Consider the following 26,181-nt stretch of genomic DNA (forward strand, 5'->3'; position numbering starts at 1 on the left):
TTTTTTTTTCCCTCAGCCTAGTTTCTCTGATACCTATTTGTTTGCTCTAGGATTTACTTTTCATCTTGTGTTAATCATTTCAAGGCTATTACTACAATTACAATTATGTTTAGAATAGTGATGTCAGGTCAGCAGTGACCACTGTGATAAATACAAATGGATACATTTATGTTGACACTGATAGGGTCATATCGACAAAAGCAGTTTCAGAGAAGTCAGTTAAATGGTTAAAGAGGATAAATATTTGGTAAGAACTAGTGTAGACTCTTCTCTGATACTATCTCTATATAGCATTCCAGTCTCAGTCATGCCAAAATATAAAGCTGCAATCAATAAAGGAATACTTCTGAGGTGCTGCCAGTAGAGTATCAATGGAGATGCCCTCCAAAGGAATATGCAGCTACTGTTCATTCAATTATCCATTCATTCGTCCGCATACTCAGATATTACTTTAAAAGATGTCTGTTCTTATCCACACATTGTCTTAGGGAGTGAGAATATACATTTAAATAAATGAATGAAATTTTAAAAATTTAAAAAATGGTTAGAGAATAACCCCTTCTTTAGAGCAGCTCTCTGTCTTTGGGGAAAAAAAGTAAGCAGATAATTAAAAAAGAGTGTGGTCTATGACATAATAGCTCAGAAACATCAGTGCACAAAGAGGGACATTTCTGCAGTCTTATGGGATTAAGAAGAGCAAGCTTTATTGGGGAAGTAAGGCTTTAGTTACAAACCAGGAGAGCTGAAGTTTGAAAGTTCTGGACATGAGTTATCTTGTGCCGGTTGTGTTTTACATATGCAGTGTGTGTATACATACACATAAGGATATTACTCTGGTTGTAATGGAAAGATGCTTTGAATAAATCAGTCATTTGCCAAATGTGCATAATTTATTCTTTCTTGGTTGCAGTTTCAGGTGGAATTTTCTGTAAAACTCCTTCAGGTGAAATATATTCAACGTCATCAGCAGGTGTAACATTTAATAGTAACTGCAAAAAGCAAGTTATCTTGTTAAAATATGTAGAACCCAAATTAAAGTGGACAAAAGGAAAATAAAACAAAAGTCCACTGAGGACAAAAACAATGACATAGATATGATGCATCTTAGGAGACTTGATGATGGGTGTCAAAACCAAGAACAAAGACATGGCCAGGGTTCCAAATACAAATGGCAAATGTACCTGAGAACAAACATAAATCTGTATTAGAGAGGACTTGGAGGTTATTACAAATAGGAATGTAAAACATTTTATCTACAAATATTTGTTTATTATTGGGGAAATTGGTTTCATTGATAAAAAATATTTACCAGCTCTTCCTCAGTTTTATACAAAGGAAAATCTGCTGGGAATGTCTTTAGGGTTAAAATAGCAGAAGGGAAGGCTTTGACTTAATAATTCACCATTTTGCTGATCTTCTCATTTTTTTTTTAGTCCATGCTACCTGCCCATTCATATCTCTGTAATGAAGACATTGTGAAACAGCCCATACTATTACCATAAAGCATTTTTTCACTGTAAAATTTTTCTAACTTTTCTATCTTCAGGCAATGTCAAAGTTAATATTTGCTACTCCTTAATCTAATACATTATCTACATATTACCTAATATATTACTTATATATAATTCCTTTGGAGGCAAATTTCTCTCTTAAAAGAACCACAAGGTTTGTATTCACTTTCTCTGATTCTCACTTTTCCCTTAAAATGGGTCTTAACAATGTATATCTTTCAAAGTAATATGCAAACACACAATTATATATGTAATTAAAGAATAGTATGAGCAACCAATAAATGATTAATTAAATGCTAGTGATTATGCCTATTTGTATTTTGTGTAACTCTTTTCTCTTTCCTATTATACTGTAAAGTTTTTGATGACATTATTAATGGCTAATTTATTATCCATATATCTTTAAAGTGTTTAGACTAGTGTCTTCCACATGGTAGTTGCCTAGTACATATTTATCGAACCATGAAATGACTCAGATGCAAAATTATCATTTTATTTCATTTTGTTCAATTTTGACATGTAGATTTCGGGTCCTCATTCTAAGAATTAGAACCCCCAGGGGGTGATATTCAGGAATCTGAATTTACGAAAAAAAATCACAAAACTATTCTTTTCCACAGTAGAGTTTGAAAATCTTAGCAATAAACAGTTTTTTTGTTTTCTTTTTGAACTTTTGAGTCCACCTCTGTACCTTTGGGTACTGCTGAGGTATTTCTTGGTATTCTGCTACCTGCTTTTGCCTTATACAAGGTACATCATAAAAGGGTTCCCTTGATTGTTTTTAGAATATGGTTCATTATATAACAAGGATTGTTTGGAACCCACATTATTAAAAATAACTTATGGGGCTAACAATAGTAAGTGCTATATAGCAAGATATGCATTCCATAAGCCTTTTTACAAGAGAGTGATCAACCACTAATTTATTTTTTAATGTTTTTATAATGACATTTTTTCCATTATGGCTGGTTTACAGGTTCTGTAAATTTTCTACTGTACGGCAAGGTAATCCAGTTACACATACATGTATACATTCTTTTTTCTCACATTATCATGCTCCATCATAAGTGACTAGGTACAGTTCCCGGACAGCAGGATCTCATTGCTTATCCATTCCAAAGGCAGTAGTTTGCATCTATTAACCCCAAATTCCCAATCCATCCCATTCCCTCCCACTCCGCCTTGGCAATCACCAGTCTGTTCTCCATGACCATAATTTTCTTTTCTGTGATTAACTACTAATTTAGCTTTAAGCTTTCTAGCAGGCTTCTATGAAAAGGGAGGCATGATCTTACAAAGCCTAGGTATCTGAAAAGAAAACCAAGTTATCTGCCTAGAAACACAAGTATTTCTAATATACATATTAGAAAGAATTTTCTTCAGTGTGTCTACATATTGACAGAGAATAACAAACATATATCACAGTAAATGTAGTAAATGTAGGAATGAGTTGCCAGAGGCCATTTGATTAAACACAATATTGGTTAAATCCACAGTATAGATGGATGGGCAATTAGAAGAAAAAAATTCTTCCACAGTCTTATGTAAAGCATTTTAGATATGGTTAGTGTAGAGAGAAATTTCGGTGATTTGAGGAATGAACAGATTACTTATCTCTCAGTCAATCCTTCATAGATATTCTGCCTCTGGATAACTTTTGAAAGATGAATGAGTTTGCAATTATACTCCTTGACAAATATCTAGAATGTAGCTCTTCTATATTGGCCATTAAAGCTAGAAACATTTGTTTTTTGTTTGTTTTGATTTTTAGGGACACACCTGAGGCATATGGAATTTCCCAGGCTAGGGGTCGAATCAGAGCAATGCAGCATCTGAGCCACATCTTGGACCTGCACCACAGCTCATGGCAACACCAGATCCTTAACCCACCAAGCGAGGCCAGGGATTGAACCTTCATCCTCATGGACACTAGTTGGACCTGTTCCCACTGTACAATAATGGGAAATTCCATAAAGCTAGAAACTTGTATGTTGACAGACATCTGAATTTAGAAGGCTGAAAAATCCTAGGCAACAACCTACAAGTAATCTAAGGTAGTACACTCAAATAATCATTGGCCCTGGACATTGGTCAATCTATTCCACTGAGATCCAGTACAAACATTATACATTCATACCACATATAGTTCTTTTTGACTAAAATTTCACTAGTTGTATTATACTATAAAAAAAGCATAAGGATCCTCTGCCTTTAATAACAGGGATCAGTCCTTTGCATTCTCTCTTGAGGTTTCCAATTGGAAATGGTCTAAGATGCTTATGAACAAAAAATAATAAATCTGTTCTCTAGAGCAAATGTCTCTAACATGGGCTTACAATGGGCTAGACAGATTTTACATGCAGATATAAGAAGAAATACTCAAAGTACAAAATGCTCTTTAGAAAGATGAAGGGAATTTTTTTTAAGGTTGGATTTACCTTGTAAGGTCTGGAGAGGTTGGGCTCCTGCAATCTCAGTTTAATCAAGCCTGTCATCATTAGCCCTAGTAGAATCCAGTCTGTGAATCCCACATAGTTTATTAAAGTGATTAAGTCTGAGGGAATAATTAAAATGGAGGCAAAGATGAGTGTCTGAATCACAGCTACAACTGGACAGCAGTGGATATTGAGAGTTGAGAGGATCAAAGGCAGCTGACCCTCCTGGCTTGCCACAAAATATAACCTTGATGCTGAAAATAGGGTGCAATTAAGGGAGCTAACTATTGAGGAAGAAACACCAATTGAAATGGCCCATTGCATGGAAGGGATTATTCTATCTATCCAGGTGACAGCCACAGCATCTGTGAAAAAAAAATTAGAGAAGCCACTCATTATATAATTGATGTGATATTTATACTGTATAGTATTTTTAATTAATTGACTTAACAAATATTAAATTGTAATTATAGCAAAGGCAAAAGCCTGATAGCAGTAGGTTGAAGCTGCCCTTTATCAAAATGAGGACACTCCCTTCTATCTCTGTTTTTTTTTAAATTTTCTAAAAATCACAAATGAGGTTGGCCTTTGTCAAATGCTTTTATGAATCTCTTAAATTTGATTTTTGCCTATTATTATATCAATACAGTAAAACAGAAATTGATTTTGGGATGTTAAACCAATCAATGATAAACTTCACTTGTTCATGGTGTAGAAACCTTTTTTCTACGTTGCTGGATTTAATTTACTAATGTTTTTAAGAATTGTTGAATTGTAATTCGTAGAATAATACATGTTATACATAATGTTTGCATGGAATTTTCTTTCTTTGTGAAAAGATTTATTTTGCCTTTGATTCCATATGAGTCATTGGGAAGTGTTCTCTCTTTTTCTGATTTCTGAAAGCTTTTGTTTAGGAGTTGCATTTTTTTTTTTAATTCTCTAATTGTTTTACTTATTTATTTATTTTTTTATGGCCACACCTGTGGCCTATGGATGTTTCCAGGCCAGGGAGTGAATCTGAGCTGCAGCTGTGACTTAATGCAGCAGCTATGGCAACGCTGGATCCTTTAATCCAGTGCACTGGGCCAGGGATCGAACTATGTGTCTCCTCAGCAACTCAAACTACTGCAGTTGGATTCTTAACCCACTGCGCCATAGTGGGAACTCCTTAATTCTTTTATGTTTGATACTACCTGGGGCCTGGGATTCAATTCATGGGAAGATTTTAAATTATTCCTTTGTTTTGTTAATATAGATCTAATCAGATATTCTATTTCTTCTGGAGACAGTTTTGTTAATACAAGATTTAAAAAATATACCTTACTCAGTGGCACAAAGACACTCTCTTTTTCCATGGCCTTTCCCCTCTACCTCCTCAACCACAGGCGTTTGAGATGGTTAGGGATATGACTGAGGTCTCCCTGTCATGAAGGCTATACCCATCCAAGCATGCTGGGAAACTTTATGGAGGCTTTTATTTTATTTTATTTTTTGTCTTTTGTTTGTTGTTGTTGTTGTTGTTGTTGCTATTTCTTGGGCCGCTCCCGCGGCATATGGAGGTTCCCAGGCTAGGGGTGGAATCGGAGATGTAGCCACCGGCCTAAGCCAGAGCCACAGCAACACGGGATCTGAGCCGCGTCTGCAACCCACACCACAGCTCACGGCAACGCCGGATCGTTAACCCACTGAGCAAGGGCAGGGACCGAACCCGCAACCTCATGGTTCCTAGTCGGATTCGTTAACCACTGCGCCACGACGGGAACTCCAATGGAGGTTTTTAGATATCTGTCCCAAGTCATCAATGAACCCAGTACTGTGGAGTGAGAGCTAGATTCAGCAAAGGGGATTTGGGCAGAACTCACAGTCCAGAAGGGAAGGCCTCTAGCCACAGAAGTTCCTTTGTAGATAAAACAATTTGTGCCAATTCAAAGTACTGTATTTTCATGGCTTCTGTTGTTGAATATATTATTGGTATTGCTATTTTAGATGCTTGAAATATCTAGAGATGATTCTCCTGTTCAGGTAGAGGTACATGCATATACAAGTGGGACATGGAAGTTCCTTCCAAACCCCTCTCCTTCTCTTTCCTTGTGTGGTTCCAAAAAATAATACAGAATCTCAGTAGGAGAAAGATCACAGACCTGACTGAAAACTTAAAGGCAGCAGAGGAGGTTAAAAGATAGAGTATCTCAATATAACTATGTCCCTCTATGTCCAGGGACAGAATATATTGGGAGCTGGAACTTTACAGTAGATTATTACCAACTGATCAATTGTGGCTCCTATAGCCTTGGTTGTGGTTTTTCCAGACATTTGGGGATGAGCATGTCAAATTGGACTTAACTACTAGCAAGGTGTGAGGAATTCAACAAATTTCTCATATCAAATGTAAATCGCATAGTCAAGAACGTAGCTAGCCTGGTGCAGTGGCATCTTGGTTTTGCATAAAAAATTGTAAGCCACATCCCAGTTTGCTAACTGAAGCAAAGTTGCTGAATTATTGGGGTTCCCATAAGTGCCTGAGCATGGTGCACTGATGCTTTGACTAAGCCAAAACACTGTGGTGCTCACTACACTGTAGTGTGAACAGCTGTGAGCCTCTGCACCAGCTGCATAGAATGGAAAATAGATAAATGTATTCTACTCAGTAATGAGTGACCAATCATCAGATTGTTCAATCAGCAGCCATAATTTCTTTCCATAGTTTATGGCCCCAGAGATGGGTGTGTTTAACCTGCCAGTTTGTGGTTTTCCAAGTGACAGAACAAACACCAGGCCATTGGCAAGTCATTAGAAATATAGCAAGGTTTATCAAGGAGGGAAAGGCCAGGTCTATGAGAATAGCCTTAAAGTTCTGTCCACTGAGCTCCTTCTCTAGTGAGAATAATTAAAATCAAACTGTTGATTGATACTGTGCTATCCAGATTGCCATGACTGATGTCTGAATCCATCATCTTTTTAGACATAGTAACAACTTCCCAACACGTGCAAGACATAAGGAAAAGGACTCCACATTTTTGTTATGGAGGCTAACACTGAATGTCACACTGTGACTTCTGCCAAGATTTGAACATTTGTTCACAGTGAGGGAGGCCACTTACAGAAGATGTTGTCCCTGCTCCTGCCTGACAGATTGACTACATGACACCTTTGACCGTCTCTTGGAAGTGACAGCTTGTAGCTGTTGACACATCTTCAGATTACAATGTTGCTGTCTCAATTTGATCAGCCCACTCTGACCACACCACTGTGGCCCTTGAAACTAAGCTGTGCTTCGTGTCTGGCCTTTCAAAATCTAACAGTTGTATACCTTTTATCACATGCACCTGGAGTCTCTCGTTGGATTGACATGGTCCTAGATTATAAGGATAATGATGACTTGTTTGAATACACTCTTTCCTAATTCCTCCTACAGTGGCAATTGTGGGGTCCCAGGAGGGACCATTTAGACACTAGGGAATATGAGTATGGGAGGACAATACAGGTCTTTTGTGTTTCAGAGCCATTCCTGGGACCTTCCCTATGAAGGAAGGCAAAAATATATTAAAAAATGGATTCCTTAAAATTGAGTTCCCTGGTGGACTAGCAGTTAAGGGTTGTCATGCTGTGGCTTGGGTTCAATCCCTGGCCTGGGAACTTGCATGCTGTGGGTGTGGCAAAAAATATTGTGGATCTTCTACTCATGTGGAAATAAGATCTTAGATTCTTTGTTTTGCCTTGTGGGAAATGAGGTTTGGGGAACCAATATAAAAATGATATTCTAGGTACAGCTCTTGTTATAAATAATAAATAGTCTTTGACTCCATTGCCAGCATCCACGAAACTGTGCCAGGCTAACTTGTAAGATTGCAGTTAGGGTTAAATCTCAGACTCTTCAACAACTATTTGTTGAGAGTCTTGTGATTTCTTTTATGACACATGGGTTATTTAGAAGTGTGTTGTTTAATTTCCAAGTATATGATTTTCCTCAAATTATATTCTGTTGTGGATTTATATTTTGTTTCTATTGCTGTTGAAGGAAATATTTTGTATGATGTAAATTTTAAATGTTTTGAGACTTGCTTTATATTCTAGTTTTACCCTAGAGAATGGCCCATAAGCACTTGAAATAAATGTATATTCTTCCTCTCTTTGGTGGAGTGCTCTCTAAATGTCAATTAGATCAGTTTGATTAAGAGTACTGCTCAGATCTTCTATATCCTTATTGATTTTCTATCTGGTTATTGAGCAATGTACTGACAGTTGCAACTATAGTTGTTGATTTGTCTATTTCTCTTTTCAGTTACATTAATATGTCTTCATATATTTGGAGGCTGTGTTGTTAGGTGCGCATATATTTATAATTGTTCTGTCTTCTCATATATTGACTCTTTTATCACTATGAAAAGCCTTTCTGTGTCTCTACTATTTTTTTTTGTTTTAGAGTTATTTTGTCTCATTAATATCACTATTATTTCTCATAGTTACTGTTTGCATGTATATTTTCCCACCCTTTTACTTTATACCCAAGTATGGTTTTGAAACTAAAGTGTATCATTTAGGCAGCATATAGTTAGACTGATGATTTTACCTAGTGTGACAATCTCTGCTTTTTTATTGAATTTTAGCATTTATAAAATATTCTTGTTTAATATTACTGATACTATTGTATTTAAATATGTCATTTTACTATTTGTTTTTATCTCTTAGGTCCTTTTGTTTTTCTATTCTTTTCTGCCTCGTTCGTTCAGTGTTAAAAAAATATTCTTGGAAGTTCCCGTCATGACTCAGTGGTTAACGAACCTGACTAGCATCCATGAGGATGTGGGTTCGATCCCTGGCCTTGCTCAGTGGGTTACGGACCTGGCATTGCCATGAGCTGTGGTGTAGGTTGAAGACTTGGCTCAGATTCTGTGTTGCCGTGGTTCTGGCATAGGCTGGAGGCTACAGCTCAGATTTGACCCCTAGCCTGGGAACCCCCATGTGCTGCAGGTGTGGCCCTAAAAAAAAGTCAAAAAAGACAAAAAAAAATATTCTTAATATGTCATTTTAATTCCTCTGTTGATTTCATTTTTTCTTTTTTTTAGGGCCATACCTGCTGCATATGGAAGTTCCCAGGGTAGGGGTAGAATCAGAGCTGTAGCTGCTGGCCTAAACCATAGCCACAGCAATGCCAGATCTGAGCCATGTCCGTGACCTATACTGCAGCTCACAGCAACATTGGATCTTTAACCCACTGAGTGGGGCCATGTCTTCCTGGATGCTAGTTGGGTTCATTGGAGCTGAGTCACAATGGGAATTACTAATTCTTCTGTTGATTTCTTAATCTATATTTTTAGAGTTATTTTCTCAGTAGTTGGTTTGGTAATTACAACATGCACCTTTATAATCATCAAAATCAATTTCAATTTAATTTCAGTAAACTATGGCAACAGAGCTCCAGGAAGCTCATTTCTTTCTCCTTTTTTGTGCTGTTACTGTCCTCTATATTGCAATATACTTTATAAATCTTATACTTGTTTCAGAGTTATTGCCTAAAATCATCTTAGATATTCTTTTTTTTTACTGAGCCTAGTACTGATTTTCCTTTCTCTTTAGAGCCCTATGATAACTAGAAATGTAAAATTTAAAAAATATAAACTTTATTATTATAGTTTTCCAGATATATTAAGTTCCATTGAGAATTGAGGCTCTTTCAATTTATTTTTAGGGAAAAAAGTCAGTTTCTTTACTATAAAGACAAAAATTCTGAAAATATGAATAATTCTTAAGGTAAACTGAAATTATATATATATATATGTAATTATATATAAAATAGGATTCATTTCTATTTCAGTAATAGAAAAGTTAAGTGCTCAAGCTCTGTATAGAATTTGGGAAGATGCCTGGAGACAAAGTATATGAGTTATGTTTTTTGGTGGCAGATGTTAACCCAGAGCACTCATGATGTCCTTACAAAGTATATCTCAAGGGATTTTTATAAGTATTCTTATATTTTCTGTTCTGTTCTATTCTATTCATCTACTGTGTTCTGCCTTTTTCCCTTTTGTAATTCTTGGTGTTTTCCATATTTTTTGCTGCTAGATTTTACCCATTATCATATGCTTAAAAGAGAATGTTTAACCGTTTGAACTTTATCTATAAATAAATCAATAAATGAATAACAGACATGAATCAAGGTAGCATAATTCCCTTAAAATATGCAAAAGATCCAGTCTATATTAGAAACTCCTTTTACTCAGGAGAACGAACCAGAGAAGGTGTTCTCTGTGATTCTGTGTAGCCATACCTGAGGACATGATTTCCTTTGGAGTCAGGACTGCTAGGTAGGAAATGTTAACTAATAAGTAAATCAGTGCCACAAGGGTAAGTGCAGTAATCACACATTTGGGGATATTCTCACCAGGGTTTTTCAGTTCTCCTGTAAAAAAAAAAAAAATAAGCCACTCATAAAAAAATAACTAATTATATAAGCTCTGAACATAGTTTCAATAAAATATATAATAAGAAAAAGAGGAAGTTCCTATTGTGGCTCAGCAGGTTACAAACCCAACTAGTACCCATATGGATGCAGGTTTCATTCCTGGCCTGGCTCAGTGGGTTAAGGATCCAGCATTGCCATGAGCTGTGGTGTAGGTTGCAGACGTGGCTCAGATCCCATGCTGCTGTGACTGTGATGTAGGCCAGGAGCTGCAGCTCTGATTCTACCCCAGTCTAGGAACTTCCATATGCTGCAGGTGTGGCCCTAAAAAGCAATAAATAAATAAATAAATAAATAAAGACTACACACAGCAAGTGTTCATTTTTGTTGAATGTTATTTACTATACCTTGGGTGAATTATTGATTCTAGTAGCAAGAGAATTGTGCTAAATTCTGGGTTTCAATGTTGTATCTCTGGTATACTCAACACGAACCTCTTGGATTAAAAAACCCCAAAAACTCAGAAAACCTGGATTCTAGGCCAGGAGAACTGGAGCAAGTCTTCTCTAACCTTACGGCCAACACTCTAGAACTATAAATACATGTTAAAGAAGGCCTAGAACAGGTCATCTGTTAAATCTGTTCACAATATTCTAGGACATTAGGGTAGCCTCTTCTGCTCTTCTACTCCTTGGATTAAGTCTTTAGACAAGAAAAATCTTGGAGTAAATTTAAGTGTATATTGCCAACACCAAAATTGACACAGATGTTTAACTATTTGGAAGATATAAAATTACATTATTAATTCACACAATGCAACTCCCTCAAAATAATTCATATGCACGAAAAAGTAAAATGTAAAGACCATAAAGATTTAGAGAAAGAAGCATAGATACATATTTATCTAGATCTTGAGAAAGACTTTTCAAGTATGAAAAATGAAAAATAAAAAGATTGATAGTGGAGTTCCCGCCATGGTGCAGCGGAAATGAATCCAACTAGGAACCATGAGGTTGTGGGTTCTATCCCTGGCCTCACTCAATGGGTTAAGGATCTGGTGTTGCCGTGAGCTGTGGTGTAGGTAAGCAGACGTGGCTCAGATCTGGCGTTGCTGTGGCTCCAGCGTAGGCTGGCGGCTACAGCTCCACTTCGACCCCTAGCCTGGGAACCTCCATATGCCGTGGGTGCGGCTCTAAAAAGACAAGAGGCAAAAGGCAAAAGGCAAAAGGCAAAAAAAAAGATTGATAGCTATAAGTATTGATAATATAAGTATTAAAATTCCGGTCTTTATAAACAAAATTAAAAAAATAAACTGGGAAAATATTTACCTCTCTTACAAGGAAGAAGTATAAATGGGCATGAACATTAGCAAAACACTTCCATCCCATTAGAAATTGAATAAAAAGTGAGCTATAACACTGAAATTTGCTTTTCACAAATCTAAGTAATTAAAGAATGAAGAAGGTATGATAACGCCAGCGTAGTCATTTTAATTCATTCTAATAGACATATTTGTAAAGCTTTTCTGGAAGGCAATTTGAAAATATTTCTGAAGACACTTCTAAACATTGTATGCCTCACTTAGCAATTTTACTTAAGATTTTTTTTCTTATAAAACAATGAGAAAGCCACAAAGATTTACGTAAAAGAATGCTGATTGAAACAATAAATATACAATCAAAGTGAAAAACTGGAAACAACTCTTGGGTCCAACAAAGGGAAAATATTTGAAAAATAGCCAATTGCATATGATAGAATATTGTGTACTCATTAAAAATATTTATACTTGATAATATTTATGAATTCTCATTATGTGCTTTAAGCAAAATAGTTATGAGTATATGTATAGTGAGACCCCTGCATGTGTGTATATACAAGATAATCGGTAATCTTTAATTTACATCTTCTGTACTTAAATTTCTTTTTCTCTGATAGGATCTATTATAATTAGGAAGTAAAGACTATTAAAATATTTGTTTAGTAAAAAAATGCAATTTCTGCAGAGTTCTTAAACCATATCTGTTTTGCGTTTACTTGTTTTAATTTGTAAATAACTGGAAAACATTTATACAGAGTTAAATGCATTTCCACCCATCTGATAAAGCAATAGAAAAACACTTATAGCAAAACAAAGTAGTATTTCTTTCTTCGAATTAGGCTGCTTAACCGTTTATATGTTTATAGCCTGGTGGTATTTTTTATAATTTAAAAATAAATAACTTTACCTGCTATTCGAACAAGGACTCCCCAGCCAGAATATGAATATAATCCTTGTAAGAAGGCTTCCGCAATCTGTGAGGCATCTGGAACTTCAGCATCGAAAGCTTTCTCAAACCTGGCTAGGTTCTCTTTCTTTCCTCTCACCAACAACACAATTCCAGTTAGAGATATGAAGCAGAGAACTGTAATTTTCACCACTGTACTGACAGTCTGAAACCAAGTTACCTCTTTCACTCCTCGAGCGTTCAGAATTCCCAAGCACAATAAAATGGCCAGTGCTAAACATTTCTTTGGCACCTCAGGAACGAAACATCCAGGATAGAAAGGCTGTGTAATATATCCTGCTAGTAACAAGACACGTGCAGCGATACCTGCTGGGGTACTAAATAGATGGATCCAGAGGTAGAAGAAAGCAATAAAGGGTCCAAAAGATCTCTTGAGGAAGTAATACTGTGCTCCACTTCTAGGGAAGGTGGTCCCCAGCTCTGCATGACTAAGAGCAGCCACCACAGACACTACGGCACAAGCAGCCCAAATACTTAGGGAGACCCCCACATTGAGCAAAGAGTATTTTAACACCCCTTTAGGAGCAATAAATATTCCTGCACCTATTATGATACTGAATAAAAAAATTGTTCCATGGAAATAGCCTATTACCCGTTGAAGCTGAATATGTTCTCCCATCTTCATTTTCTTAAGTCTGAAGCTTAATTTAAAGAGCTACCATAAATTCAGTTTTTATTCTGTTATATTTGTGAAAGGCTTCATTCAATATCCTTAGAGTTAAGTGCTTTGCTTTCCTCTTCCTCTCTAACTCAAATAGATTTTGTCACAGCACTTAACATAATAAAGAAAAATTAACTTGGGAGTTAAATGCCTCTAAGTTTCTGAGATCTCAATATTATAGTTAAAATGTTTTATGTGTTAGGCATTTTAAAAGTTATGCACAATTAAACAGGTTAGACACAGCTAATTGAGAATGAGAGATGAAAAATTCCAAGTAAGCTTTCTTATATGGACTTGTAACTTTAATTTTGATCCTTAAACAGGTAATTCTTTAAGTTTGGACCATAAGGAAGTTTGTATAGAACGACAAAAACTACAAGGTTTGAATCCCATTTGCCACTTCTTAGCAGATGTTGGCTTGAACACGCACATATCTGCTGCTTACCAGAGAATCTATGTTACTTAATGATTTTTGACTTTGTTATCTTAAAAAATGGGACTGCAAATCCTTATTTTTCTTTAATAGAATAAAGATAATTTATCGATGAAGCAAATACTAATACAAAGCTGTTACCTAACATATATGTTAGGATACCTAACATACCTTAGGGATTGATAAGTGTTAGTTTCACAAATTTTTTTTTTTTTTTAATCTCTTTAGGGCCACACCTGGGGGGCATATGGAGATTCCCAGGCTAGAGGTTGAATCAAAGCTGTAGCTGCTGGCCTACACCACAGCCACAGCAATGCCAGATGAAAGCCCCATCTGTGACCTACACCACAGCTCATGGCAACACTGGATCCTTAATCCATTGAGCAAGGCCAGGGATCAAATCTGTGTCCTCGTGGATGCTAGTCAGATTTGTTTCTGCTGAGCCATGGTGGGAACTCTCCACAATTTGGTTTTTTAAGTTATCACTCTCTACGTTATAAACAGAGTGTTCAGCATCTTTAAGGTTCTTTAAAAATATTTTATAGTTAGTTCCAAGTTAGATTTAATTTTTGATAAAATAGGTCACTTAATACACATATTTAGGGTTTTATATTTCCCTGGTCAATACTCTAGTAAGGGTATGATTCATCTTTTCAGCATTATTTATTTTTTTTCTATATTTTCAGCTACTTATTGACTTACAGTACATTCTTTTAAGCACTTGCATTTTGCTAGGTACTGTGTGAAACAGTGCATGTACAGGAATAACTAAGACACAGTTTGGATCTCACTCACTGTTTTAACCCTGGCACCTGGTCCAGCTCGGGGTACACAGTATGTCTCAGAAATATGTTGAATTAATGATCCTTGTCCTCCAGAATTTCCTATTTAGAGAAGATACATATATAGACCAAAACTTTTAATATACCAGTTGTGAACTTCAACATGGTAATACTAATAATAGCTAACATTTACCTGGCACATACTATGTACCAGGAACTGTGCTTAACGCTTATATGAACTCATTAAATCAAATCAACCACTTGTGATGCAGGTAGATAAAGAAATTAAGGAATAAGAAATTAAGTATTTTGCCAAGATCACCCAGCCATTCACTATAATTAATTAAGTGCAATGTATTTCACATATATGTTTATACATATATTATGATTTTACTTATAAATAAATAAATCCATAGAGCCACAGAAACCAAGAAACAACTGAGAGAAAATATAAACCAGGAAAGTTGGGTTTTTTTTTCTTGGTGACCTTTCTCATGGGTCCTGCATTTATCCAATCTCAGTGATGCCTCCTTTTGTGCAGGGACTGTGTTAGGATTGATGCAACCCTCAAGTCTGACTCATGGTCATGAATGAGTGTTGTGTTAGCCTCACTCTTCATTCTTTCGCAAGTGCACAATTGCAGTCGCCTGACAGTGTAGGTAATTGAAAACCAATAAATAGACTTTAATTCAAGTCTTGGCTGTGAGGACAGTATTCTGAAGATTTCTAGACATATTACTACAGTTATAAGCAAAACCCTTGGGGATAGGCTATACATTTTTCTCCAGTATAAAAATAGACATATAGACCAATGGAATAGAATTGAGAGCCCAGAAATAAATGCATGCATATAAAATCAACAAATGTTTGCCAAAGAAGCCAAGAGTAATCAATGGGGAAGGAATAGTCTCTTCAATAAATGGTACTAGGAAAATAGAATATTCAAACACAAAATTAAACCCCCATCTTACACAACTCACAAAAACTGACTTGAAATGGGATCAAAGACTTAAACACAAGACCTGATATTTTAAAACTCCTAAAAGAAAACAGAAAATAAGCTCCTTGACATTAGTCTTACCAATGATTTTTTTGGGTATCACACCAAATGTGGAAAAAACAAAAGCAAAAATAAACAAATGGGACTATATCAAACTAAAAAGTTTCTGGAGTTCCCTGATGGCCTAGTGGTTGAGAACTTGGTGTTGTCACTGCTGTAGCTTGAGTTTGATCCCTGGCTCAGGAACTGCCACCTGTGAGGAGTGCAGATAAAAAATAAAAAATTTCTTACAACAAAAAAATCAACCAACAAAATGAAAAGGTAACTTATGGACTGGGAGAAAATATTTGCAAACCATCTATCTGGTAAGTGTTAATATCCAAAATATGTAAGGAACTCATACTACTCAATAGCAAAAAATCAAAACAATGGAATTAAAATCTGGACAGAGGAGATGAACAGAATTTTCCCCAAAAAGACATATAAGTGGCTAATGGGTACATGAAAAGATGCTGATTTTTTTTTTTTTTTGGTTTACTTGTAATTCTGCCTCTATATTTTTAATTCCTAAGGTGGTAATTTCTAGTTGTTTTTTATCTTTGTGCTTCTGAAACAACTTATATAGACCCTCTGATTGCATTAGATTTTGAGTGTTAGAGATATAAAAAAAAAATAAACTAATTTGGGGAATATTTGACATACTGGAGTCACAGGATCTTTCTTCTGGCTGACTCTAACCTTAGAAATTTCCTTTATATTCTCTGCACTAATTTCTGTCATTTATAAATTAATGGAATGGGACTGCATGATTCTCAAACTGAAATACTCATTGCTCAGATAACTGTATGCCGGGGAATAGGTAAAGCCATGGGATAAATGTTACACATCTTCCTGAGGTGCCAACTTTACTCAAAGCACTTTTATTTTGAATTTTTTTTTTTCTGGCTGCCCTGCAGTGTATGGAGTTCCTGTGCCAGGGATCAGATCAGAATTGCAGTTGTAACCTACACTGCGACTGTAGCAACACCCGACCCTATAACCCACTGTGCTGGGCTGAATATTCAGTCTGCATCCTGGTGCTGCAGAGACACCACTGATCCAGTTGTACCACAACTGGAAACCATCCAATTGAAGGGAACTCCAATTTTGGAAAAATTTGCATGCATTTATTTATGCATTCAAAATTTATTTTGAAGCACTTATTCTAAATATTTGTACATTATGAAATGAAACATAAAATTATCATGATTTCTTTAAAGATAAAAAACTAATCTTCAAAGATGTAGTCACCCCACTGACATGGATGGACACTCTACCCCATCATCCAAAATTTGGTTCAGATATCAAGCCTGAGGATGACAGACCTGCATTAAGAGGGCAGGAGAGGGTTCATTATTATCATAATGAAACTTCTCAGAGGGCCAGAGCAGGGTCCTAAGCAGGTCCAAAACTGTCTTGAGAGGACAGGCAGGAGCTACTAGCTTGGTGTTCTATCGTGGTTAGGAAATAGGGCTGAGGTGAGAGTTCCCAATTGAATGGGATGGGTGGGGCTTGTGTGATTTTAAGTTCCTGTTGGTGTCAGTGGAGGGAAAACCAGCCTTTCTTATCAGATTGTCCTGGAGTGGACAGAAAGGGAAAGGGAAGTGGTGGGACTTAAAAGCTGTCAACAGTCAGACATCCAAATGGGGTGAGATGAGTTCCCATTGTGGCTAAGTGGTAATGAACCCGACTAGTATGCATGAGGACACAGGTTTGATCCCTGGACTCGCTCAGTGGATTAACCGTCTGGCTTTGCCATGAGCTGTGCTGTAGGTCAGCTCAGATTTGATGTTGCTGTGGCTGTGGCGTAGGTGGGCAGCTGCAGCTCTGATTCAACCCCTAGCCTGGGAACTTCCATACGGCGCAGGTGCAGCCCTTAAAAAAAAAAAAAAAAAAAAAAAAAAAAAAGATGAAAAAAAGTGGAGTCAGATTCTTTTTTAAAATTAACTAATTATGGAGTTCCCGTCGTGGCGCAGTGGTTAACGAATCCGACTAGGAACCATGAGGTTGCGGGTTTGGTCCCTGCCCTTGCTCAGTGGGTTAACGATCTGGCGTTGCCGTGAGCTGTGGTGTAGGTTGCAGACGCGGCTCGGATCCCGCGTTGCTGTGGCTCTGGCATAGGCCGGTGGCTACAGCTCCGATTTGACCCCTAGCCTGGGAACCTCCATATGCCGCGGGAGCGGCCCAAGAAACGGCAAAAAAAAGACAAAAAAAAAAAATTAACTAATTAATTCATTTTTGTCTTTTCAGGGCCACACCTATGGCATATGGGGGTTCCCAGGGTAGGGGTCGAATTGGAACTGTAGCCACTGGCCTACCCATAGCCACAGCAACGCCAGATTTGAGCCATGTCTGCAACCTACACCACAGCTCACGGCAACGCCAGATCCTTAGCCCACTAAATGAGGTCATGGATCAAACCTGCATCCTCACGCATACTACTCAGAGTCCTTTCCACTGTGCCATGACGGGAACTCCAGATTCTTTATTAATGCAGATTTTTTTTGCTGTTGTTATTAGAATGCATCTTTGAGCTATATCTTTAGAATCTTGATTTGAAGTTTTGGTATGTTAAACCAGTGTCCTCTCTGCCACTCTACAAATATTGTGAAGTGCCTCGTATGTACACTGTTTTAGATGCTCTGTATATATCAGCATACAAAATAGACAAAGATCCTAGACATAGTTGAACTTAAATTCTTTTGTCATTATTTAAAATCCATGGCTTGAGTGTAGGGACGATGATCAGGAAACTTATTTATTTACTTATTTATTTATAAGGCCACACCCATGGCATATGGAAGTTCCTGGGCCAGGGACTGAAATCGCAGCTAAAGCTACAGCAACGCTGGATCTTTAACCCATTGCACCAGGAAAGGGAGTGAACGGGCACCTCCTCAGCAACCCAAGTTGATGCAGTCAGATCTCTAACCCTTTGTGTCACAGCGGGAACTCCAGGAAATTTCTTATGCTCATTTGGAATCAGTTCACGCAGAAAGAAAGCAGACTGTTCTAACAGTGGCTATGTCTGTGACCTTTGTGCTGGTATCTGTATTGCATCTGTGAGGAAGGGGATGACGCAGTGGATGACACGAAAGTCATTTCTGTTATTATTGTCATTCCATAATTCAGATGAGGAATTTATACTGAATTTTAGGTGGGCATTGTTTTGAGGCCCTCATTCTTAGTCTGGTCTGTTGGTCTATGTTCCTTCCAGAAGCATGGTTCAGAGAAATAGAACACATTTTTGAGTTATGCAGACCTTCTCCTTCTTTTTTCTCTAAATTGTCTTGTTTTCATAATAAAAGTTGCATGTGGAATCACCTATGACTGGAGATATGGTGGGAGGCTGAATTGTGTGTCCTTTTACTATTTTCTCTGTATTGTTGATACCAAAGCCAGATATTGTGATTAAAAAACAGGGAGTAGAGGAACAGGAGAGAGATAGGTGTGGGATTGGTAAGAGAGTCAGGAAAACTTTTATTCACTTTATTGGATACCCAGGAACTGGGTGCTAGATGTGCTGGTCTCAGGTACTGGAAACTTTGGGGGCAAAACAGAAGCAATGATCCTGCAGTAAAGGTTCCTATGCAGCCTCATCCTATTAGGGAATAGATTTGTACAGAAAATCTATGTAAAACAGTACTGCTAACAGGAAGGAGAAGATGCTGATCTCAAGCTGTTTGAACAGTTCAGTGGAGCAAAAAGAGACTCTGGACTCTACACCCAGACTAAGAAGCTCAGGAAGGTAATTAAAATATGGACTTGAGACTTCTGGTTTCTTGTATGGCACGTAAAGAACTTCACTTTGTCCTAGCAATAGCTGAAAAATGAACAACTCTGCTTAGATCTGTCAGAGAAGTGAGGTCAAAGGGAAAACTATTGCCCATAAAGATGAGAGACAGAAAAGGAGATATGGAGAATCATAAGTTAACCTGAGCAGAAATTCTATAAGGACCAAATAAAATGTAGTTGATTAATGGCTGGAGGCTCTGGGTGGACAAGTCAGAGATAAAACTCCCATAGGATGACCCTCCCACTTTTGTGAGTTTTACTTCCGGGAACTCTACTAGGTCCCCACAATGAATTTCAGAGAAAAATAACCTTAGGCTTTCATCGGGGGAAGAGGGAAGGAACCATTTAAAAATATGCCAAAGCATTCTATTTTTGTTTTTATTTTTGTTTTAACTGACATGTAATTGAAACAAAATGTTATATTAGTTTCAGGGGTACAGCATTTTTGTTGTGAAATGATCACCACAGTAAGCCTAGTTCATATCCATCACCATGCATAGTTACGAATTTTTTTTCTTGTGATGAGAACTTTTTATTTTATTTTTAATTTATTTTACTTTTTAATTTTTTAATGATTTTTATTTTTTCCATTATTGTTGGTTCATAGTGTTCTGTCAATTTTCTACTATACAGCAAAAGGACCCAGGCATGCATATATATATATATATATATATATATATTCTTTTTCTCACATTATCCTCCATCATGTTTCATCCCAAGTGATTAGATATAATAGTTCCCTGTGCTATACAGCAGGATTGTGAAGAGAACTTTTAAGATCTATTAGCAACTTTTAGATACACAATATAGTATTATTAACTATAGCTACTAGGCTGCACATTATATACCCAAGACTTACTTACAGGTGTAAGTTTTTACCTTCTGACCACTCTCACCCATTTCACCCAAACCCCACCAATCTGTTCTATGAGTTTGCTTTTAAATTCCACGTGTAAGTGAGATCACATGGTACTTGCTTTTCTCTGTCTGACTTGGTATAGTGCCTTCTAGGTCTATCCATGTCATGGCAAATGACCAGATTTCATGCTTTCTTATGGCTGAATAATATTCTAATACATAAATTAATTATATATGTGGGTTTATTTCTGAGCTCTCTATTCTGTTTCAAAGATCTTTTTATACCAATATGGTTATCCTTTAAATAATATAGTTTTATAATATAGTTTGAAATCAGGAAACATAATGCCTCCAGGTTTGTTCTTCTTTCTCAAGATTGCCTTGACTATTTGGGGGTCTTGTGTGGTTCCATAAAATTTTATGATGGTTTGTTTTATTTCTGTGAAATACCATTTGAATTTTGAGAAGGATTACATTGATCTGTAGATTGCTTAGGATGGCATGGACATTTAACAATACTACTTTTTCCAATCCATGAACATAGACTATCTTTCCATTTAGTTGCATCTTCTTCAGTTTCCTTCATCAACGTCTTATAGTTTTCAGTGTGAGGTCTTTTACTTCCTTGGTTAGATATGATCCTAGGTATTTTATTCATTTTGATGCAATTGTAAAGAGGATGGTTTTCTTAATTTCTCTTATATTCACTTTCCTAAGATTTTTAGGAAATCTTAAGTTACTTTCCATTGCTCCACAGAAACTTTTGTCAAGGTCTTCAGTGGTCTCCACATTACTAAATCCATTGATGAGATTTTAAGTCCTCATTTGACTTGATTGATTAACAGCATTTGTGGACCTTCTTTTGTCCTTGATAAGTTTTCTTCACTTGACACAGGACACTACATTCTTCAGGTTTTCCTCTCATTTCATATATGGCTTCTTTTCCATCTTCTCTGCTGATTCTTTTCCACCCACAAATCTCTAAAATTAACCAGAGCTCAGATTTTGGAGCTCTTCTTTGCTTTCTTTACTTCTTTCCAGCTGATATCCTCCAGTTTCACTGCTTTAATTGTTATCCATACACTTTCTTTTCCTATTTTCTTTTTCTTTTTTGCTTTTTAGGGCCACAACCACAGCAAATGGACATTTCCAGGGTAAGTGTCAAATAAGCTACAGCTGCTGGCCTATGCCATAGCACAGCAATATGGGATCTGAGCTGCATCTGCAACCTGTACTACTGCTCATAGCAATGCCAGATCCTTAGCCCACTGAGCGAGGCCAGGGGCCAAACCTGCATCCTCAAGGATACTAGTCAGATTTGTTTCTGCTGTGCCACAATGGGAATTCCATCTGTATACTTTCTACTTGTGAATTTTATCTCTTGTACTTGAACTTCTCCCTCAAAAGTCTGATTAATTTATCTAAGTATATTTTCCATTTCTAATTGGATATTTTACAAGCTCTTCAAACGTAACATGTCTCAAACTGAACACTTGATCTTGTTGCCAAAACTGGACCTCTGTCCATGGTGTCAAATAGAAACACGGAGACAGAATTTTAGGCAAAGGAGAAAAAAATAACTTTATGGTTTCACCAGGAAAAGGAGGCCCCAGCAGGCTAATGCCCTAAAACCTGTACCTTCCTGTAGGAGAGAATAGGATGTGGTTTCATATTTTGGGAGTAGAAAATAGGGCCATATATAAGGATCTGTGCAGAAGCAAGCTTTCATTCTTCTTCAAAGTTGGTATTTAGTGGCACAGGACTGGTTTTGGTGGTCCTCCTCTCTGGTTTTCATTTGTTGGGGGTTTTAATTCTGCAGAAGAACTCAAAGATGTTCTTCTATATATATTCCTTGAGAAGGAAGACGGATCCTGCCCCAAGGCTGCACTACTGTTTCTTTTATTCTTTTTTCTTTCTTTTCTTTTTTTTTTTCTTTTTTTTTTGGCTTTTTAGGGCTGCACCTGCGGCATATGGAGGTTCCTAGGTTAGGGGTCCAGTTGGAGCTGTAGCCACCAGCCTATGCCACAGCCACAGCAACGTGGGATCCCAGACACATCTGCAACCTACACCACAGCTCATGGCAATGCCAAATCCTTATCCCACTGAGCAAGGCCAGGGATTGAACCTACATCCTCATGGATACTAGTCGGGTTCAGTAACCACTGAGCCTCAATGGAAACTCCTGCACTATTCTTTCTTGACCTTTTCCTCCCTTATCTCTGCATCCTCTCTCTTCCCTGATTAGCAACTGTCTGAACCTGGCCTTTGGGACTCAGGGAATATCATGGAAGCTGAAGCTTATTCCCTAAAAACAGGAAGTGGGGGACAAAGAAAGCCTCGTGCCCAGGAGACCCACAGGCCCCTGCTTGGTTTCATTCTTCTCCCCTAAACCTGATGCAGCAACCATCTTCCCATCTTAATTAACAGCAACTCAATCATTTACATTATATTGAAATCAAAGCCTTTAAATAATCCTTGGTGACTCTTTTCTATCATATCTCACATCTACTCTGTCAGGGTACCATGTTGACTGTAGCTTCAAAATGTAAGTAACGTTCTAATGCTGTCTCACCACCCCACTCTTACTATCCTAGTCAATGTGCCATTTATTAGTACTGCAATTGGCTCCTAATTGGTCTCCCATCTTCCATTCTCGGTTATCTGGTTTCCTTTCAACACAAAAGCTAGAGACATTCTATCAGATCATATAGCTTCAAAAGTCATCTTATCTCACTCAGTGTAGTAGCCAAACTCTTTGCACCAGAGTGTAAATTCTGCATGATTTGATTTCCACCCCTTCTTTGCTCCCTCCTTAACCTCATCTCCTACTTCTCTTTCCCTGGCTTGCTTTGCTCAAGCTACAAAGGCCTTCTTACTGATCTTTGATCCATGAGTCATGTTCTCAGTTATGGCTACGCTGTTCTTCCTGAAGGACATTTCCCCTGATATCTGATGTTTTGTTCTCTGACTTCTTATCTCTACTCAAATGTAATCTAATCAGAGAGTTCTCCCTGAGCACTTTAAGTTGTCTTATTGCTGTCACTCTCTTTCCTTAACTTGCTCAATGTATATTTATAGCAAGTACTATCTCCTGAGACATTATATATTTATTTGATTATTTATTATCTGTCTCCCTCTATCATTCTATTAGAATATAAGCTCTGTGGAGACAAAGACATTTTCTGACTGTTCAACTCCTAGAAAAGTGCCTGGCAAGTAGTAGGCATTTAGTAAACACTTTTTTTGGCCACGCCCTGTGACGTGGAAGTTCCCAGGCCAGGGATTGAACTGGAGCCACAGCAGTGACAACACCAGATCCTTGACCCACTGAGCCACAAGGGAATTCCTAATATGCATTTTTGAGAGAGTTCCCTGGTGGCTTAGCTATTTAGGACTTGTCCCTGCTATGTCATTGTCACTGCTATGTTACAGGTTTGATCCCCGGCTCAGGAATTTCTACATGCTGTAACATAGCCAAATATATATACACACATAATTTTGAGTAAATAAAAGAATAAAAAAGAAAACTACCTAGTCCAGAGAAATGTACTTCCTTGCTATATGAACTAGGACTTCCAGATGTGAATAGGAAAAGAAAGTCGTCTGTACCATTGGAAGATTGGGAAAGCTATCACTGAGAGTACTCACAAGTCTACTTCCAACTCTTTTCCTCCTCTAACTGAGCACAATTCCAGTTAATAAAGTGGGTAACTGTTATTCCCACATAGACCTAAACTATGTTCTGAAACCTAAAAAAAAAAAAAAAAAGTCAAAATTTCTGAAGAGTGCAAAATCACCAAACAAAATCCTTTCTTAGGAGGTTTACTTTAGAATACCAGCGATAGAAAGGCTGGGTAATAAACTCCACTGGCGGTGGAGTTCTGCAGGTACCTCATGCTGCTGAGACAGTAAGGGGGTCAGAAAATAGAGAACAACGTACTGTGCTCCACTTCTAGAAAAGCTGTCCTGTCCTGTCTCTGCATGACCAAGAGCAGAACGGCATTGATATTACTGAACATGCTGCCCTAACAGCTGGAATGATTCCTTCATTGAGTGAGGAGAGTTTCACTATCTCTTTGGGAGATAGCAAGGTTCCCACACCTATTTTTCCGAAAGTGCTTCTTCCTGGGAAAAAAATTCCTATTCCTTTTGGGAGCTTGGTGCTCTCTATTTTGTAATTTTAACAGTTTTCAAAAGGTCATTAGTCATGATAATTTTGTCTTAACTGACTCTTAAAAGACCTCATATAACTGTGTTGTGAAATTTTATTTTTGTTAATTAACATGATTTTTAGATAATTTAATATATGGAAAACAAGAGAGCTCTGTTGTGGAAGTTTTTTTTTTTTTTTTAATTAATTATTGATGTTACCTTGTCCATTTGGGGACTTTGTTTCTTCATCTACAAATGTGGAAATTTGGTAGCTGTAAGCTCCTCTAAGCTTTAACTAAGTGCTCATCTTAGGAAATATAGTTTTACTCAGGTTCTCATGTTTTTCAGAAATACTGTGGTTAATGTGTCTTATAGGTCATGTTAACCAGTGAACACAAGAAATACAGCTAAATTAAAAAGGGGCAATGCTGGCATTTAAAATTTAACATAAAACAAATATTGGATTCACACTTTACCAACATTATACTTGCTGGACTTCACATTTATCTTGAAAGAACTTTTAAAAATTTTTGAAGAAAATGCTATATAAAATCAGATTTAAAGACAAGTAGCAGTATTTTTTTTTTTTAAATTTCACAGAGAGGTTTTTACAAGGAACCAATCCTACAGAGACTTAAAAACTCTGCACAATTCAATGCCAATTAATAAAATTACAAGAAATAATGAAGTTAAAAATTGTTTTGCTGAAATTATCATAATTATTCAGACAAAAATGCTCAATGGCTGCTAAAATTTGGGTAAAAATTGGATAATAAAATATTTCAATAGTTTTAAAGTTTCTCCCTGTAAATTATTTACTAACATCAAAGGGAAGAAAAAAGCTACCATGTTAGAGAAAATGGGAGAATTCCATCTTAGCCAAGTTTTTTAAAAGCTAACCTAACTAACTAGTATTGGAACAATAACAACTAGTTGTTATTCCTTGCAAAATGCATGACTTGAATCTAACCACAAACTTCAGAAAAATCCAAATCAAGGAATACTCTATGAAAGTGACTATAATTAAAAAAATGCTAATGTTATGAAAAACAAAGGTTGAGGTAATTTATTAATTTAAGGAGATTAAAAATCCATGACAAATAAATGCAATGTGTGATTTTGAATGGGATCCTGGATTGGGAAAAAATGGCATAAGAACATTATTGGGACAATTGATATAGTGTGAATGTGGGCTGTGCGTTAGATAACAGCATTATATCAATGTTATTTTGTTAAATGTATTGCTCTTGTATTGCACTTGTCTACAAGAATGTCCTTTTTCCTTGGAGTGCATGAAGAACTAGAGGTAAAGAGATAAGATGTCTATAGTGGACTTTCAGATGATTATATATTTGAGAGAGAATGATAAAGCAAAGGTGATCCTGTGTTAACAATAACCTGATTGAAGGCTACATGGGAATTGTTTTTACTATCTTTGTAAATTTTTTGTAAGTGTGAACTTGTTAAAGATAAAAACAAAACATACATACATATGTAACTTCTAAATAAGTATTTATTCATTTATTTATAAGAGGTATTAGTTCCACTTTTGACATGTACATTTGTAATGTAGGCTTGATATTTAGGTAATCATTAAGTCATAGTGGCTGAATAATGTTTTCTTTTCATTTTCTTAAATTACTCAATGAATTTTATTACATTTATAGTTGTACAATTATCATCCCAACCAAATTTTATAGCATTTCCTTCCCAAACCCTCAGAACACCTCCCCACCTCCCAAACTGTCTCATTTGTAAACCATAAGTTTTTAAAAGTGTGTGAGTCAGAATCTGTTCTGTAAAGAAGTTCATTGTGTCCTTTTTTAG

The 26,181-nt window shown here is 36.8% G+C and overlaps 1 protein-coding gene across 1 annotated transcript; it reads right to left on the reverse strand.

Annotated features, from left to right (window-relative positions):
• Positions 1–679: 679 nt before the first annotated feature.
• On the reverse strand, positions 680–13,351 carry LOC125128802 (solute carrier family 7 member 13-like). Its single transcript, XM_047782951.1, has 4 exons — positions 12,575–13,351; positions 10,218–10,349; positions 3,950–4,311; positions 680–989 (listed from the first exon to the last, which is right to left on the reverse strand). The coding sequence occupies exons 1-4, from the start codon at positions 13,257–13,259 to the stop codon at positions 891–893; spliced, it is 1,278 nt and encodes a 425-aa protein (XP_047638907.1). The 5' UTR covers positions 13,260–13,351; the 3' UTR covers positions 680–890.
• Between the last annotated feature and the right edge of the window lie 12,830 nt (positions 13,352–26,181).

This window comes from Phacochoerus africanus, chromosome 6 (assembly GCF_016906955.1).
Source record: "Phacochoerus africanus isolate WHEZ1 chromosome 6, ROS_Pafr_v1, whole genome shotgun sequence".
Lineage (NCBI taxonomy): Eukaryota > Metazoa > Chordata > Mammalia > Artiodactyla > Suidae > Phacochoerus > Phacochoerus africanus.

Coding starts and splice junctions, on each gene's coding strand:
- LOC125128802 (XM_047782951.1), bottom strand. CDS start 13,259: ATGAAGATGGGAGAACATATTCAGCTTCAACGGGTAATAGGCTATTTC. Junction 10,350..12,574: donor AGTCCTTGTTCGAATAGCAG/GTAAAGTTATTT, acceptor TTTTTTTTACAG/GAGAACTGAAAAACCCTGGT. Junction 990..3,949: donor ACCTCTCCAGACCTTACAAG/GTAAATCCAACC, acceptor TGCTTTTTGCAG/TTACTATTAAATGTTACACC.